The 15,000-nt window shown below is 40.1% G+C and overlaps 2 protein-coding genes across 2 annotated transcripts in view; one reads left to right on the forward strand and one right to left on the reverse strand.

Moving 5' to 3' along the window:
* Positions 1 to 2,161, forward strand: part of mrpl45 (mitochondrial ribosomal protein L45) — an 11,943-nt gene extending 9,782 nt beyond the window's left edge. Inside the window, exon 8 of the mRNA XM_034208079.1 lies at positions 1,698 to 2,161. Coding sequence (XP_034063970.1) covers positions 1,698 to 1,796 — 99 coding nt within the window. The 3' untranslated portion in view covers positions 1,797 to 2,161. The remainder of the gene's footprint in view (positions 1 to 1,697) is intronic.
* The window catches only part of si:ch211-156l18.8 (probable G-protein coupled receptor 179), a 28,022-nt gene continuing 15,175 nt past the window's right edge, over positions 2,154 to 15,000 (reverse strand). Inside the window, exons 9-15 of the mRNA XM_034208078.1 lie at positions 14,429 to 14,538; positions 13,648 to 13,886; positions 10,233 to 10,371; positions 8,347 to 8,449; positions 7,723 to 7,872; positions 4,411 to 7,348; positions 2,154 to 4,221 (exon numbers count right to left, since the gene is read on the reverse strand). Coding sequence (XP_034063969.1) covers positions 3,935 to 4,221; positions 4,411 to 7,348; positions 7,723 to 7,872; positions 8,347 to 8,449; positions 10,233 to 10,371; positions 13,648 to 13,886; positions 14,429 to 14,538 — 3,966 coding nt within the window. The 3' untranslated portion in view covers positions 2,154 to 3,934. The remainder of the gene's footprint in view (positions 4,222 to 4,410; positions 7,349 to 7,722; positions 7,873 to 8,346; positions 8,450 to 10,232; positions 10,372 to 13,647; positions 13,887 to 14,428; positions 14,539 to 15,000) is intronic.

Consider the following 15,000-nt stretch of genomic DNA (forward strand, 5'->3'; position numbering starts at 1 on the left):
TAACTCGCTGGGAATCAAAACAGCGCTCTGTGCATCCTTTTTCTCTCACTCACTGTTTGTTTTTGAGGAGACGTCTACCATAACATTTAAAGTCAACGCAACTGTGATTCATGTGTACCGGGCCGAGCCACACCGTCACAGTCCTGCATGTCCGAATGATTCATATTCAGAACAGATGTGGTAGTTAAATGTTGTTGAAAGCTGGGTGGAGGTGTACAAAAAAAAAAAAGACATATTGACCTTGGACTATTGTTTATCTAGTGCAGTGCTTCTCAAAGTGTGGTCCGCGGAGCACTGGTGGTCCGTGAGCGCCCCCTAGTGGTCCGTGCGTATCATTTCACATTTGAAATAAATTAATACATTTCAGTTTTCCCGCACTCTCGCGGGAATATCTCCGCATTGGAGCGAGGTTAAGTTTCACTTTCGATTGCATGATATAGCCCAGCGCAACACCTTCATCACACATGCTGCCACTTGTTTGTACCATATTCAGGCGATTTGTAATCTGTTCTAGAAAAACGATGTGTTTTTTGATATTTGTGGAGTTAGGTGGTCCGCGAGTGTTTTTTTATTGGTTATGTGTCCTTGGTGTGAAAAAGTTTGAGAAACACTGCTCTAGTGTCTTTACCAGAAGTGTCTGATAATTACATGGAGAATTTCTTAAATATTCTTATTTTTTCTCCATGCCTAATGCACCAGACCTCGGAGGATTGGATTCATATTTGTGGTTATTTTTAGGCCACCTGTCAATCACAATCTGTCAGGCCAACTGCCACCTCCATCTGCTGTAGTCCATGACATTAAACGACAATGAACTGCAGATTTTACACAGAATCTGTAAACTTTGAAACTTCTCTGAATAATTGGAAATGGAATTGATCGAGTGCCTTCTATTTGTGTATTCATTTTGCTCTTATTATTGTTTTTTATAATTCTTTTCATCACTGGTTTTATTAGTTTGCTTCCAGTTTGAACTGCGTGGAGAGAAACCTCATTGTACACGAGTATAATGACACTGAAGAGCCTCTGATTCACAGTTGCTCTTCGCTGTAATTGTTAAACTTTAGTTAATTTAGTTCGTAACAATCTTATTTTAAAGGTAAATAGCAAATACCCTTTTATTCGGAAAACCCTCAATAGTGATATAAAACGACAAGGAGTGTTGTAGTCATTTAAATAATATCTTTACAAGTGCCTTTCTGCCGTTTTAAATATAGCAATCTGTTTTTCTACTGTAGTGCACAAGGTTAATTCCCCTCACAACAACATTTGGTATTATATGAAGTATGGGATAGATTTGATATTTGTTATGTATTGATTTTCCATTTCTACTCATAAATACTTTGCGACGCATATTTGTTAAATAATAATGAGGAATAAGAATGAAGACACACATCATTTGTAAGCAGAGTCTTATCTTAGTAGAAGACATTGAAATCAACACTTAATACATAACATATTTTTCAAGTACCATCCATCCCATACTTTGTATAATGCCAGATGTTGTTCTGAGGGGAATTAACCTACTTTACGTTAAGTGGAAAACTGTTTACACTATTTAAAACTGCAGAAAGTTGTAAACACCTCATTTCAACCAGACGTAAAACCAGTATTTATGGGAATGATAACACATATCATCTTTTCTCTTATTTGAGTAAGAGATAATGATAACTGATCTGATCCTCTTTCTCTTCCAGACTGTCTTGATTCCCGGTCCAGACCTGAAGCCCGGAGAGGAGTTCGAAGCTCTCAACCATCAAGTTCCTAAACCAGAGGCGGTCCAGTGGAGCAAATAGACCACCGGGTGGCGCTGCTCTTTACTTCAAACCTCAGTAGGACATTATAAGCAGCCATGCGCCAAATGCTGTTAACATTCTGTGTGTGGCTGGTAGGTTTGTCCACTCTGGCAGGAAGGCTGGCTTCCTTTGAAGGCTCTTATCTGTTTGACAAATGCTGCTGGCTGTGAATGGGTGGAAGCAGCAGGTGAGTTTAGGGATGAACAAACTACTGAGTCCTGCAGCCAATAGAACTGCTTCCTGCGCCACACAACGGTCTGGAATACTAATACCAATAACAGCTGTTTTCTCCAATTGGTTTTACATTTTTTCAAGACCAACTTAATGTGTTCATGTCAAAAATAAAATTCACAGACCTCAGGAAATTGAGTGGTTTATTTTTGTGATGAATACACTGCATGACCTCAGGGAAATACAAAAATAAAGTGTACCATCTGCGTGTCTTCACACCAGTAGATTTGAACAGATATGTCTTTATCAGAATAATCTTTCACAGAAGATATTGCATACAAAAGTGAAAACAAAGTGGACCTCTCTATGCAAATCAAGGAATGTCTTACAATACACTTCTTTAAAAAAAGTGACAACAAATTACATCTACAAACATGCAACAGTTCTCACAAAACTAGGTCGCTATTGACATAAAATTGGCAGGAATGCGTAAATAATGAGATCGCTGAATGTAAAAAAAAGAAAAATCATTGCATCTGCATGACACTGGAACATGTGCTGAAAAACACCCGCGTTTTACCAAGTGATGGAAAAGACATTTGACTTGTTACACCTACACAGAAACCTGTATACATTGTTAGATTTATTTACAATGAAACCTCTTCAAACACAATACAGCTATTTAAAAGTTGCAATTGCCTCATGATTGAATGATTCCTAAAAAATACAACAGATATTAAAATGTATGGCCATGGCTTATCCCGAAATGTCATTTAGATTAATTTGTCTCATTAAGTTTTACCAGCTATCTGCATACGAATGGAGTCAAACATACCTTTATTTCATATACAAACATATTAATGAATATTACAGTGGTGGCAAACATGTAATAATGTATATAATATATTGACCAATACCATTATCTGCATAGAAGACCTTCACAAAAACCTGTGTTGTTGACCAAAACCTTACCTAGCCATTACTCAGCTAACAGGGCGAAGTCACGTATCTCCTTGAAACCGAGGATTAACCTCTAAAACTGACATTATTCACAATTTGATTTATAAATTGGAAACGGGTCAGTTTGCCTGCAACACAAGTGTACTGATGTTTTTTTGCAATCGCCAGACATTTAAAAAGTATGTATTTAATCACACTGTTAATTTAATGTTACTCTCATTTTCTCGCAGTACAAAACAATTAGGCAGTGTTAGGGTTTAGCATATCTTGAGTTTATGGTGATTTTATGAATTTTGTTGGCTTTGTCTATTTAAGTCTTTATATCCTATTATTTTTGACTTAATCAAAAGTGAGGGAGGAACATTAAATATTGGCGTTTAGTCCTTAAATGGTCACTTAAGCAAACAAGTATGCATAGTTTTCAAAAATGTTCAATACGACATGTAATGTACCATTTACACATCTATTTTGAAAATATAATTTCCACAAAAGAACACAATTAGACTGTAATCTCAATAGATTCATTCGTCTTGCGCTGTATTTTTGAATGCCAGCACTCGAGACTTGTTTAGTTCAGGTTTTGAACTAAACAAACTTTCAAGTTAAATTTAAAGTGGGGAATCAGGAACAAAAGGGACTCTATCTTAATGTCTCAGATGCCCTTCGATCAACCAGTGTCAGTCTGTAGTTCATTGCTGGTTTAAAGAGGGACATTATGCAATGTGTACTTCAGCAAAAAAAAGTATTGTCAGTCATGTCTGCACAACTAATTGTCTCCAGCTTATGAAGGCTTGTTAGGCAGAAAGCGGCATGACCCAAATGGGTATTCTGACCTGTAATAACGCAGCCCTAAATTCTGTCGTTGATAAGCCTGAGTACTTATCCAACAGAAAGGGATTTCAGCTCTGCCGTCTGCAGGGGAGCTGATCGTGAGCTGACCTCCCTGTGGTTCTCAAAAACAAAGTTCCCCTTGTGGTACCTGAAAAAGTCGTTGAGGATTCACGATCTCACAGGTCAGATGGGAACACAAGAGCCTCAGCAGCAAATTCTGCATCGTCGTCTTCATCTTCCTCAGGGATATTTTCAGGCTCCCATATAAAGACGTCTGAGGTATTGTCTGTGAAAGAACCAGATCTACTCCTTTCCATCTGCCAGGAACACAAAGCATCTCGCCGGCCCAGTTTCTCTTTTGGCCTGTCTACCTGCTCACCGCTGACATCTGGTGGGTTCTCTTCTACCCTGAGCTGTCTCTGGTTCTCTGTGACTTCATCTTGGTCACTTTTGAGAATATCAACTATGTTTTCGGAGGAGGGTTCTGTATCCTTAGATTCCAAGGGACAAACGTCTCCTGCAGTGCTGCCTTCCTTTTGGACAACTTCTGGTTCCTCAGTATCCCACGGACAAACATCTACCTTTACGCTATCTTGCTTCTGTAGAACCTTTGGCTCTCCTGTATCCCACGGACAAACATCTACCTTTACGCTATCTTGCTTCTGTAGAACCTTTGGCTCTCCTGTATCCCACGGACAAACATCTACCTTTACGCTATCTTGCTTCTGTAGAACCTTTGGCTCTCCTGTATCCCATGGACAAACATCTTTCTGTACGCTATCTTGCTTTTTGAGTACCTTTGGCTCTCCTGTATCCCACGGACAAACATCTTTCTGTACGCTATCTTGCTTTTTGAGTACCTTTGGCTCTCCTGTATCCCACGGACAAACATCTGCCTTTACGCTATCTTGCTTCTGTAGAACCTTTGGCTCTTCTGTATCCCACGGACAAACATCTGCCTTTACGCTATCTTGCTTCTGTAGAACCTTTGGCTCTTCTGTATCCCACGGACAAACATCTTTCTGTACGCTATCTTGCTTCTGTAGAACCTTTGGCTCTCCTGTATCCCACGGACAAACATCTGCCTTTACGCTATCTTGCTTTTTGAGAACCTTTGGCTCTCCTGTATCCCATGGACAAACATCTACCTTAACTGTATCTTGCTTCTGTAGAACCTTTGGCTCTTCTGTGTTCCATGGACAAACATTCGCTGGCACGGTATCTTGCTTTTTGAGAACCTCTGGGGCTTCTGCGTCCCACGGACAAACGTTTTCCCTGGTATTTGGTTCCTCTGAGGCTTTTGATTCTTGAGTTTTGACTGCCACTGATTCCTTTGTATCCCATGGAAAAACATCTGAAGACCTTTCCAGTCCATGTGACACAATCTTGGTAGCTTCAGTTGTTTGTGGGGGGTCAGTTTCCCAAGGACATATATTTACTTTTGTGGCATCTTTCTCCTCACTCTGCAGGGAAGCAGCTATTAAAGGTGAGACTCTTTGTTGTGAGCCTTCTTGATTTCCTGTTTCCCAGGGACACATATCTACCTTGATGGTAGATGAGCCTGTATTTGTTGGATCAGTGTTACCCTCTTCCCATGGACAGAGGTCTCCAAGGTTTTCAGGGGGATCAGGGAAATCCCACGGACAACTTTCTGCTGCCTTGGTGACTTGTTCACCCAAATGCAGGGCTTCTGATTTTGCGAGTTGTTGCCCTTCATAACCTTTTGTTGATGCACTGTGATGGACGTCAGGTTTAAAAACGTCATGTTTAAGGGGCACAGACAGCGTTCCTCTGGTCCCCAAGGGATTTAGGTTCTCGTATTTAACTTCAGCCTTGTCCTTAACATCCCAAGGGCAAACATTAACATATTCACTTTCTTGCCCTATTGAAGGTTGGGGGCTTTCTGCAGTTTCCCAGGGACACACATCTGCTGTAGGTTTCAAAGACTGTTGTGTTTGTAAATCTTTGGACGTGTTAGTATAACAAATAACTGGGATATCCTGCGTCTCCCAAGGACAGGTCTCACTTTTGCCACTTCCTTGTTCTCTCACATAGTCTTCCTCTTGAGATTCCCATGGACATACATCTCCTTGAATAGTCTGCTGCCTCTTTAGACCCTTCTCTCCTTGGGAAGTACCAGCTCCCTCCAATGGACACACATTTCCAAAGGAAATATTGTGTACGGGTGTAATTCGATTACTACCCCTTCTGTGAGTTGAAGGAGTTCTACAGCTACTGGCAGTCTCCCAAGAACTGGTACTACGTTTGCTGTTCTGCCTTGATAGAATCACACTTTCATGATTGCCATCTTTTGGCGTTTCATCAATATCCCAAGGGTAGACGGCACATTTTCCAATTGAGGGCCTTCTTTGGCTTCTGTCGAGAGAATCCCCAGAGGAACGTCTGATGGCGTTCTGCTTGACAAGGCATGGCTTGTTGACTGTTGTCATACTTTTCAGCAGTGACCTCTTTTCCATGCTTGGTCGTCTACTAGAAACACTTTCATGACTTTTTAGTGAAATAGAGTCCTCCTTATTTGTTTTTCCATCCACACTGGACTTGCTTCCTGGCTCAAAGTTTACCATTGCTGTTTTCACAGAGAGCCACGTAGTGGTGGCGGTCCGGAAGGAGAAGACGCGTTGATCTTTTGTGAATTTTGGTCTCGGAGTGCAAGGTGCACTTGCAGAAACAGACGCCTGCAGTTTTGGGTAGTCCGTTTCAAATGTTTCGCTATCTTCTGAAGGCTTCTTCTCTACAGGTGGTAAATTCTCCCAGGGACAGACGAGCCCTTTTGGAGATGTTGCCCCATTGTCTTCACTCTCCATTGAGTTTGCGTAGGTCACATGTTTCTGGTTCTTGTCCCCTGACTGTTCTTGCTCCTCTTCCCAAGGACATACATCAGACTTGTCAAAAGACCCTGACTGGAGGGCACTTCTGGTCTGTTCACTGATGGAAAGGCTCGGTCCCGACCGTGTCAGCACTGTGCTGGCTCTGGTAACTTTGGGGATGTTCTCCATTAAACTCCTAGAAGCGGAAGTTAGACTCCAGGATTTCTGAAGCCTGGTGTGATCAGGATGCAAGAGATTGATATCAATTGACAGATTTTGGGCACTAGCTGACTTGCAGAGCCCTAGTGGAATATCCAAGGAATCTGTCTCTGATTGACGGGAAGTCCTTTTCAAAGCGTTGGCCATTAACATGGAGTCACGCAAGGAAGGGTCTCTTTCCCTGATATAGTGATGATCGCTCTGGGACTTGTGCATTGCTGGTGATGGTGATGGGTACGGTGATGGGTACGGTGATGGGTACGGTGATGGGTACTTCATTGAACTTTTGAGGCTGATAGTGACCGAATCTGGAGCTCTTTTGGAGGACTCAGACTGATTCACACTTTTACTTTGGAGGAAGCCCTCTCTGTCGTCGCGGCTGCACCGTCGGCTCATGCTTTCTGGGATCTCAGCAATGCGTTTAATGATAGATCTTCCTAATGCGCATCGAGAACTTTGCTTCTTTGACAGATGAGGATTTTTTGCCGTCATCTTCTTGGTCTTGTGGACTTCTAACTGGGCATATAACTTCTTCAGTTCATCCTGGTGCATATGAAGAAGGGAGGGAAATTATGAAGGGATTGAGGAAATGGTTGAGGAGAGGAAAAGATGTGGAGAGTAACAAGTCAGAGGAGAGGTACCAAACACGTTTTCATGTAAGAACAACACGGTTTAGGATAAGGATAAAGGGTGGAGAAAGGTCATACTACATGTGTTCATTCGGCTGCTTATTGCATTTATGATTTGAGTTATAATACATTTAAAATATGTTTAAGTGGGTCTATATGTGGTCCTAACTGAAATTAAAGGATATTTATTCCTTATTTAAACGTGACCTTTTGAATTTCTTCCCCATTTTGGAGATTATGTCCATATGCAAAGTGATAACATCGTTCTGAGGGGAAAAAAGAGTTTACCCTGAAGTCATCCGGGTCCACTCCACTGTGTTCACTCCAAGCAGAGTGAAAACTGCTGTTGAGGTACGAGCCGGAGCGCCGCAGGTCGACTTCATCTTCATAAACCTCTGCTGCAATCTCCTCTCTCCCCGGCTTAGACACATAGAGAAACTGCAACGCACACAGACATACAACTCGCACGTAAACATTTCACATATGAAAAACATTGTTGTGTGCACATTCAAATACACTTAAGTACCAGTGACATTTCTCTACAAGTAGTGGATTGATTCTCATAAAGTATTGCAAATATATTTGAAATGCATACAATTCAAACGGGATTAACAGCAGTGGTGGAAAGTACCTGAGTACAAGTTTTTCTTTCCATGGTTTCTTCCATTTTTGCCGCCACCTCCAACCCCTTTTAAAATGTATTAACTTTTCCTTATCCAAAGCAGGGGTAGTATTGACTAGGGGTATCTGTAGGTATGCCGTACAGATTGAGAATCCCTTTTGAGGCAAATGTGGGATATTGGATATAGGATTTTATAAAAAAAATGGATCTGATTTGCACGTTGGACATTCCTGAGGTTTCTTCCACTTTGCAAATTTCTGATATTAGACTATATACAATTTTTTACGTACCTTGGGAATGAAAAGCAGGGCAAGTGTCACAGTGATGGTCACATGGGTATGCGTGAAGGAGAGCAGCAACATCCAATCAGGATGCAGAGAGGAAAAGGTAAACCTGAGGGAGACAGAAAACACAAAATGACTAATTGTCACATCAGTGCTAGATGTTTTTTCTGTGAATTGCACAAATACGCAGCGAGTGTTGATAATAATAATCATAATAATAATAAATGTTATTTCTAAAGCACCTTTCATTGCGAAAAGTAATCCCAAAGTGCTTCAAGGGGCATGATATACTTTTTCAAAAAAAAGTTTAATCAAAGGCTTTTTTTTAAAAGAAAGGTTTTTAGGCCCTTAGGAGTCAGTGGTGGGAAGTAGTGGAGTACAAATACTTCGTTACTGTACATAAGTATTTACTTACAACATTTTTACTTTACTCCACTACTTATTTTTCTGATGACTTTTTACTTTTACTTCTTACATGTTGAACACAAATACCTGTACTTTCTACTTCTTACATGTTGAACACAAATACCTGTACTTTCTACTTCTTACATGTTGAACACAAATACCTGTACTTTCTACTTCTTACATGTTGAACACAAATACCTGTACTTTCTACTTCTTACATGTTGAACTCAAATACCTGTACTTTCTACTTCTTACATGTTGAACACAAATACCTGAACTTTCTACTTCTTACATTTTGAACCCAAATACCTGTACTTTCTACTTCTCACATGTTGAACACAAATACCTGTACTTTCTACTTCTTACATGTTGAACACAAATACCTGTACTTTCTACTTCTTACATGTTGAACACAAATACCTGTACTTTCTACTTCTTACATGTTGAAACACAAATACCTGTACTTTCTACTTCTTACATGTTGACACAAATACCTGTACTTTCTACTTCTTACATGTTGAACTCAAATACCTGTACTTTCTACTTCTTACATGTTGAACACAAATACCTGTACTTTCTACTTCTTACATGTTGAACACAAATACCTGTACTTTCTACTTCTTACATGTTGAACACAAATACCTGTACTTTCTACTTCTTACATGTTGAACCCAAATACCTGTACTTTCTACTTCTTACATGTTGAACTCAAATACCTGTATTTTCTACTTCTTACATGTTGAACATAAATACCTGTACTTTCTACTTCTCACATGTTGAACACAAATACCTGTACTTTCTACTTCTTACATGTTGAACTCAAATACCTGTACTTTCTACTTCTTACATGTTGAACTCAAATACCTGTACTTTCTACTTCTTACATGTTGAACTCAAATACCTGTACTTTCTACTTCTTACATGTTGAACACAAATACCTGTACTTTCTACTTCTTACATGTTGAACTCAAATACCTGTACTTTCTACTTCTCTCATTTCCCAAACAGCTGGTTCCTTTAGTCTGAATGTGTGTTTGATGTGTGATCATTATTCTTTAGAGTCATTGCGTGCCTATTGATTTGAACACGATCCGTGTATCCATCATTTCCTGGTCTTCTCTAAAGAAGAGGGACCAATGGAAACGTTGTCATGTTGCCGTTGTTCAGCATGGAAACATTCATTAGCTAACAATGACATTATTGTTCTATTAATATAAAGGGAGGTCAGGTACTCTTTAAAACAGCTGCTAGTTATGGGTACTTTTTACTGAAGTACATTTCAAAGCCTCTTTACTTTTACTTGAGTAAAGAAGTTTAGTCAGTACTTCTACTTTTACCAGAGTATTTTTAAACACGAGTATCTGTACTTCTACTTGAGTAAAGGATGTGTGATCTTTTGCATCTCTGGTGAGGAGCAGCTGCATATCAGGCATATTGGCATTAGGATCCTTGCATTTCAGGAGTGCAGAGAGGTGCTCGCTGTTTACCTGAACAGGTGAAACATGGAGGAGAGGAGCAGCTCGTTGTGGATGGCGATGCCCATGTAGCGCGGCTCGTGGAAAGCGGAGGGAACCGGTCTGACGGCGGTCCACAGAGAACTTCCCCAACACAGGAACAGGAGCTCCGCTGAGGCAGGACAACGTAAGGACATGATTATTAAATAGTGCAGTTTTTAGTTAGTTTTCAGTCCAATATGTTTCAAGTCTTTATATACAGTACAATACAATACAGCTTTATTTATAAAGCACTTTGAAACCTCCAGACCTAAGTGCTGTACAGTCAGATAAACAAACAAAACATATGAAAATCACACACCATAAAATAAGTACCAGTAAAAACCAATAGACAATTTAAAAGCAACAATCTACAACAGTGGTTCTCAACTGGTGGGTCGCGGACCCATTTCGAGTGGGTCGCAGATGTGAGTGAAACATAAAAAAAATCCTTTTTTTTTTTTTTTGGGGGGAAAAAGTCAAACTTTTATTTTGAAGGCCTGATTTTCTAACGCTGTGCATGCAGTAGGCGTTGGACTGAAAGTACCGGAGACCATAAACGGTTTTGAAAACTTCTGTCACGTAATGTTCATATATAAATACTAAATAAAACATCTGATATTTTTTCGAGTCTTCTGGCCAATCAGAATCAAGATTGTTGCCGGAAGTCCCCACGGAGAATAACTTTGTGGTAGAACTCTTCTTTATACATCCATGGTTACAACTTCAGATAAAAATGACCACATAATGAAATATGACCCCCGGTTTGATGATTGACAGGTCACAGAACAATGGGGGCTATCTACCCTTACCCACAATGTAAACTATTTCACACAGACTCTCTCCTCTTTGCTCTTCTCTCTGTGTGGAGCAGCAAGCTGTCAGAACAAAGTGAAAAACAAACAATGGCATAAAATATTATTAATATGTCGGAATAGATTTATTTATTTTCTTCTCAGAGTGTACCAGAATGCGTAGTTTATATGTTAGTATTTAAAAAAATCTCCTGGGGGAGAATCCCCCCAGACGCCGGGTTGGGTTTTCAGCATGTGTGCCTTTTTATGTTATACAATTCAGCTTTGATTCCATCATCTCATTAAACCTTATATAAAAGCATTCTTTTGTTCTGTGAAGGGATATCAGGGATATATGCACTGTACTTCACTTTAATTAATATTGTATGCTGCAAAGAGTATATATTACTGCAGGATTTTTTGTTGAATAGATTTGAGTGGTTCAACATTTCGGGCCGCGATTTATTGACTAAGGAAAAAGTGGGTCCCGAGGCCCGACCAGTTGAGAACCATTGCTCTACAAGATGTCAAGACGCTAAGGAGAAGAGGTGGGTTTTCAGACGCGATTTAAAAACAGACAGTGTGGAGGCTTGTCTGATGTGCATGGGCAGATCATATGTGTCGTATATGTCATATGCAAAGTTAGAACAGTAGAGAAGTTGTTGGAAATGAAGTTCTTTGTCTTTAGGGTCCAATTCCAATCTGGTCGTGTCGTGTCCCTTTGGTCCCCCTAGCCCAATAGGGAACGTAACACTCTACTAACACAACTACAAAATGTATCAAATACCAAACACGTAGTAAAAATGAGAATCTAAGATATAAGTCATAAAACACAAAATAGCAACATTTAAGATATAAGTAAAGTTGTAAACTGTCCTCAAAAATATATTTTTTGGGTAGTTTCATGGTTCAACTTTGACAAATACAATAATTGCTATAGTTGTCCTTGTTGCAATGAGGGAATATTACAATTTCAGATGGTTTCACCTCAAAAATAGCCAGTTTAACAGCTGGCCAGCTTCCAACATGACTTAAAAATGTACCCCTTTGGTACCTTTTCAAACTGTTAGAACAATATCACTGGTCCCCGGCTTGAGCTTCAATCTCAGGATCCATGTATGTGTGATCCTCTCCAGAATGGAAGTAGTCATCACATACAGAGCATCAACTAGTTCCTGAGCAGTGTCCTTCACATGCTGATATCCAAGAGAGGGAGTTACACAGTCACAAGATGGAGGAATACCGGGCTTTTTCTCAAAATGTTGGCTTTTCTCTGAAAATCTGAAAATCCTGACTTTTTTTCAAAATTCTGACTTTTTCTCAAAATCTCAACATTTTGACTTTTTCTCAAAATCTCAAAATGCTCACAGTCACAAGATGGAGGAATAGAAAGCAGTCTTCAATGTTTACTCCAGATTAGCTCCACGTCAGAAATGAGCATGCTTGTCACATGTCTATCTCCATAGAGGCTGAATCATCATGTTAATCACATAGCTATCATATGCCTCAAACAGTCCTGATGCTCTTCTAGGTAATCATACATCCTGTCAGGGATGTGCACAGGTACGGGCTAATGTTGCCCGGGCAACGGCCCTTTTGAACTTTTTGGCTGATCTGCCCCTCTGGAGAGAGCGAAAGTCTTTTTTTCTGTGGTGGCCGAATAAACATGATAAGCCCACAATTAGTATTGTAGATTATTGCTGCAAACACACCTTGTCAGCGCTGTCATCTGCCCCCAGTCACGTGACTTTGTTTACAATCTGACAGCTGGAAAGCAAAGGGAAGCCCTCCGAGTCCGGTCCGGCCTCATATGGCTATGGTGATCATATGGTGGTCAATCTGTCCCCGGAGATGTTCCCGTTTTTAAATATGCTTAAATTGATTTTGAGTTTTCTCATGGCAGTTAGAGTATAGGGGAAAAACCAGGGGACTTTACTTCCTCTTGACACCGTCGGTTATTTACAAAAAAACACCTAAATATACTTATTGTGCTTCTGTCTTTCTGTGTCTTTTCATCTGCTCCGTAAACTCCCTCACCGCTCGCTCTCTTTTCTTGATCGCCCTCTCACAGGAGAACACTTCAATGTCCCGCTTCATTGTAGGATTTCTGCCATGTCTCTACTTTAGTTTGACCATCTCTGTTATTAAGTTATGGAATACTAAATAAATAAGTAATTGGATACCTTACTGCGCTCATAAAGAATGATAAGAATAAGAATAATGCGTATTGAACTGGTTTCATTAATTAGTGAGTTTATTTAAGGCACAGCAGTTACAATGATCAAACTACATTAAAACAGAATTGTCCGCATGTTGTCTTTAATAGTTACTAACATTAGATATGTTAATGAGATATGGACCGCAACATTTATTTTTCCTGGTTTTCATTTATTTATTTTTTTATTAAAAAAGTTCTTACGTTTTCGGGGGGAGGCCCTTTTTCTAGTTTAGAGCAATAACCCCTCCAAATGTCTGTGCACGTCCCTCTATGCTGTCATGTACACAGCTACAGTTGGGATACCTTTGTTATCATGTTACTCTCATATTGGAAGCGGACATTCAGGATTTTACCAACACAAACAAAAACAAATAAATGATGTTTTGTCTTCACTCACCCACGGACATCATGTAGTCCCAGCGGTCCATGAAGCACAGGTTGAAGCCCTGCCCGTCAGACGTGTTGGTCGTGATGAACACGGGGATGTTCCTGTCTCGGTTCTGCAGGACGCCCACCGTCCACGCACACAGGAACCAGCTGACCATCAGCAGCATCACGCTCAGGATCCTCAGCAGGTACAGGCTGGACAGGTAGGGCACCCTCTGCGCCGTGCGAGAGAGGAACACCTTCAGCACCCTGTAGGGAAGAAGTAAAACACGTTTAATACAAGTAAAGGTGTAGCTACCTCAAGGGAAATCTTATAAAACAATAAAATAGTGCAATAAGAAACAAGATTATCTTGAAAGACCAATGTGCAAGTAATCTAGATGAAAATATACAAGAAGCTAAATGTTGAAGAGAATGTTGTAAGTGCACAAGTAAATGCAGGAGTCTATATACATGTAAATAGATTAAGATAAGCGATGACTAAATATACATGAAAACTAACTTACTGAACGGCTATTCCACTTTTGCTGCGATAACAGGTTAATAGCACATTTACTGTATATTGTGTTTGTGTATTCCAAAGATATACATATTTGTACAGTTTAAAATTGTATATTTAATGATTGTTTAATTTTTTGTGCAATGCCTTCTAAACATGCTGCTGGATTTTTGCTCATCGGGGAGTCCAGAAAGGTTTTTTGGAACTAGATTATTGAGTCGTAACGAAATCTAAATGAATAGCCTGTACTTCGGATGGAATTAGGATGGAAAATGAAAAACCTGAAACCTACCTGTACATCTTCAGAGTGATGGTCCCGTAGACGATGGAGAAGCCGAGCATCCGGACCCAGCGGAGCAGAATACACCTGAAGGTACTCGGCTTGAAGTACATGATGAACACCTGAAGAGACAGAGACATCACTGTAAGAAAAAGCTTTGAGCACTAGTAGTAATACAACTACTAATACTGCAAATCCTGGTGCTATTAATACTTCATTTGACATCTAGTACCATTTCTATTGATGGTATTATTACCTCATTGCATATCAACAGAAAGACACTTAATAACGTGCATCATGAGCGTTGATAGAAAATGAAAAGAGACATGATGCCTAACTAAATGTGTTTTTTTCCGCATTAAACAACAGGTTTTCCACTCGGTGTGTAGCAGCAGAGAGGATGACTGTAATCCAGGAATTAAATCTGTTCCTGCGCTGACAGACAGTCTCCGTCACTCAGGATAAGAGCATCAGCCAAAGCCTGAAATGTGAATGCAAATGTCCTCTGTGTGTTTCCCACCACTCATACGGGATAAACCCACTCACAGTGAACACATACAGTATAGAGCCCGAAGTGCAGGGCA

This window comes from Gymnodraco acuticeps, unplaced genomic scaffold (genome assembly GCF_902827175.1).
Source record: "Gymnodraco acuticeps unplaced genomic scaffold, fGymAcu1.1, whole genome shotgun sequence".
NCBI lineage: Eukaryota > Metazoa > Chordata > Actinopteri > Perciformes > Bathydraconidae > Gymnodraco > Gymnodraco acuticeps.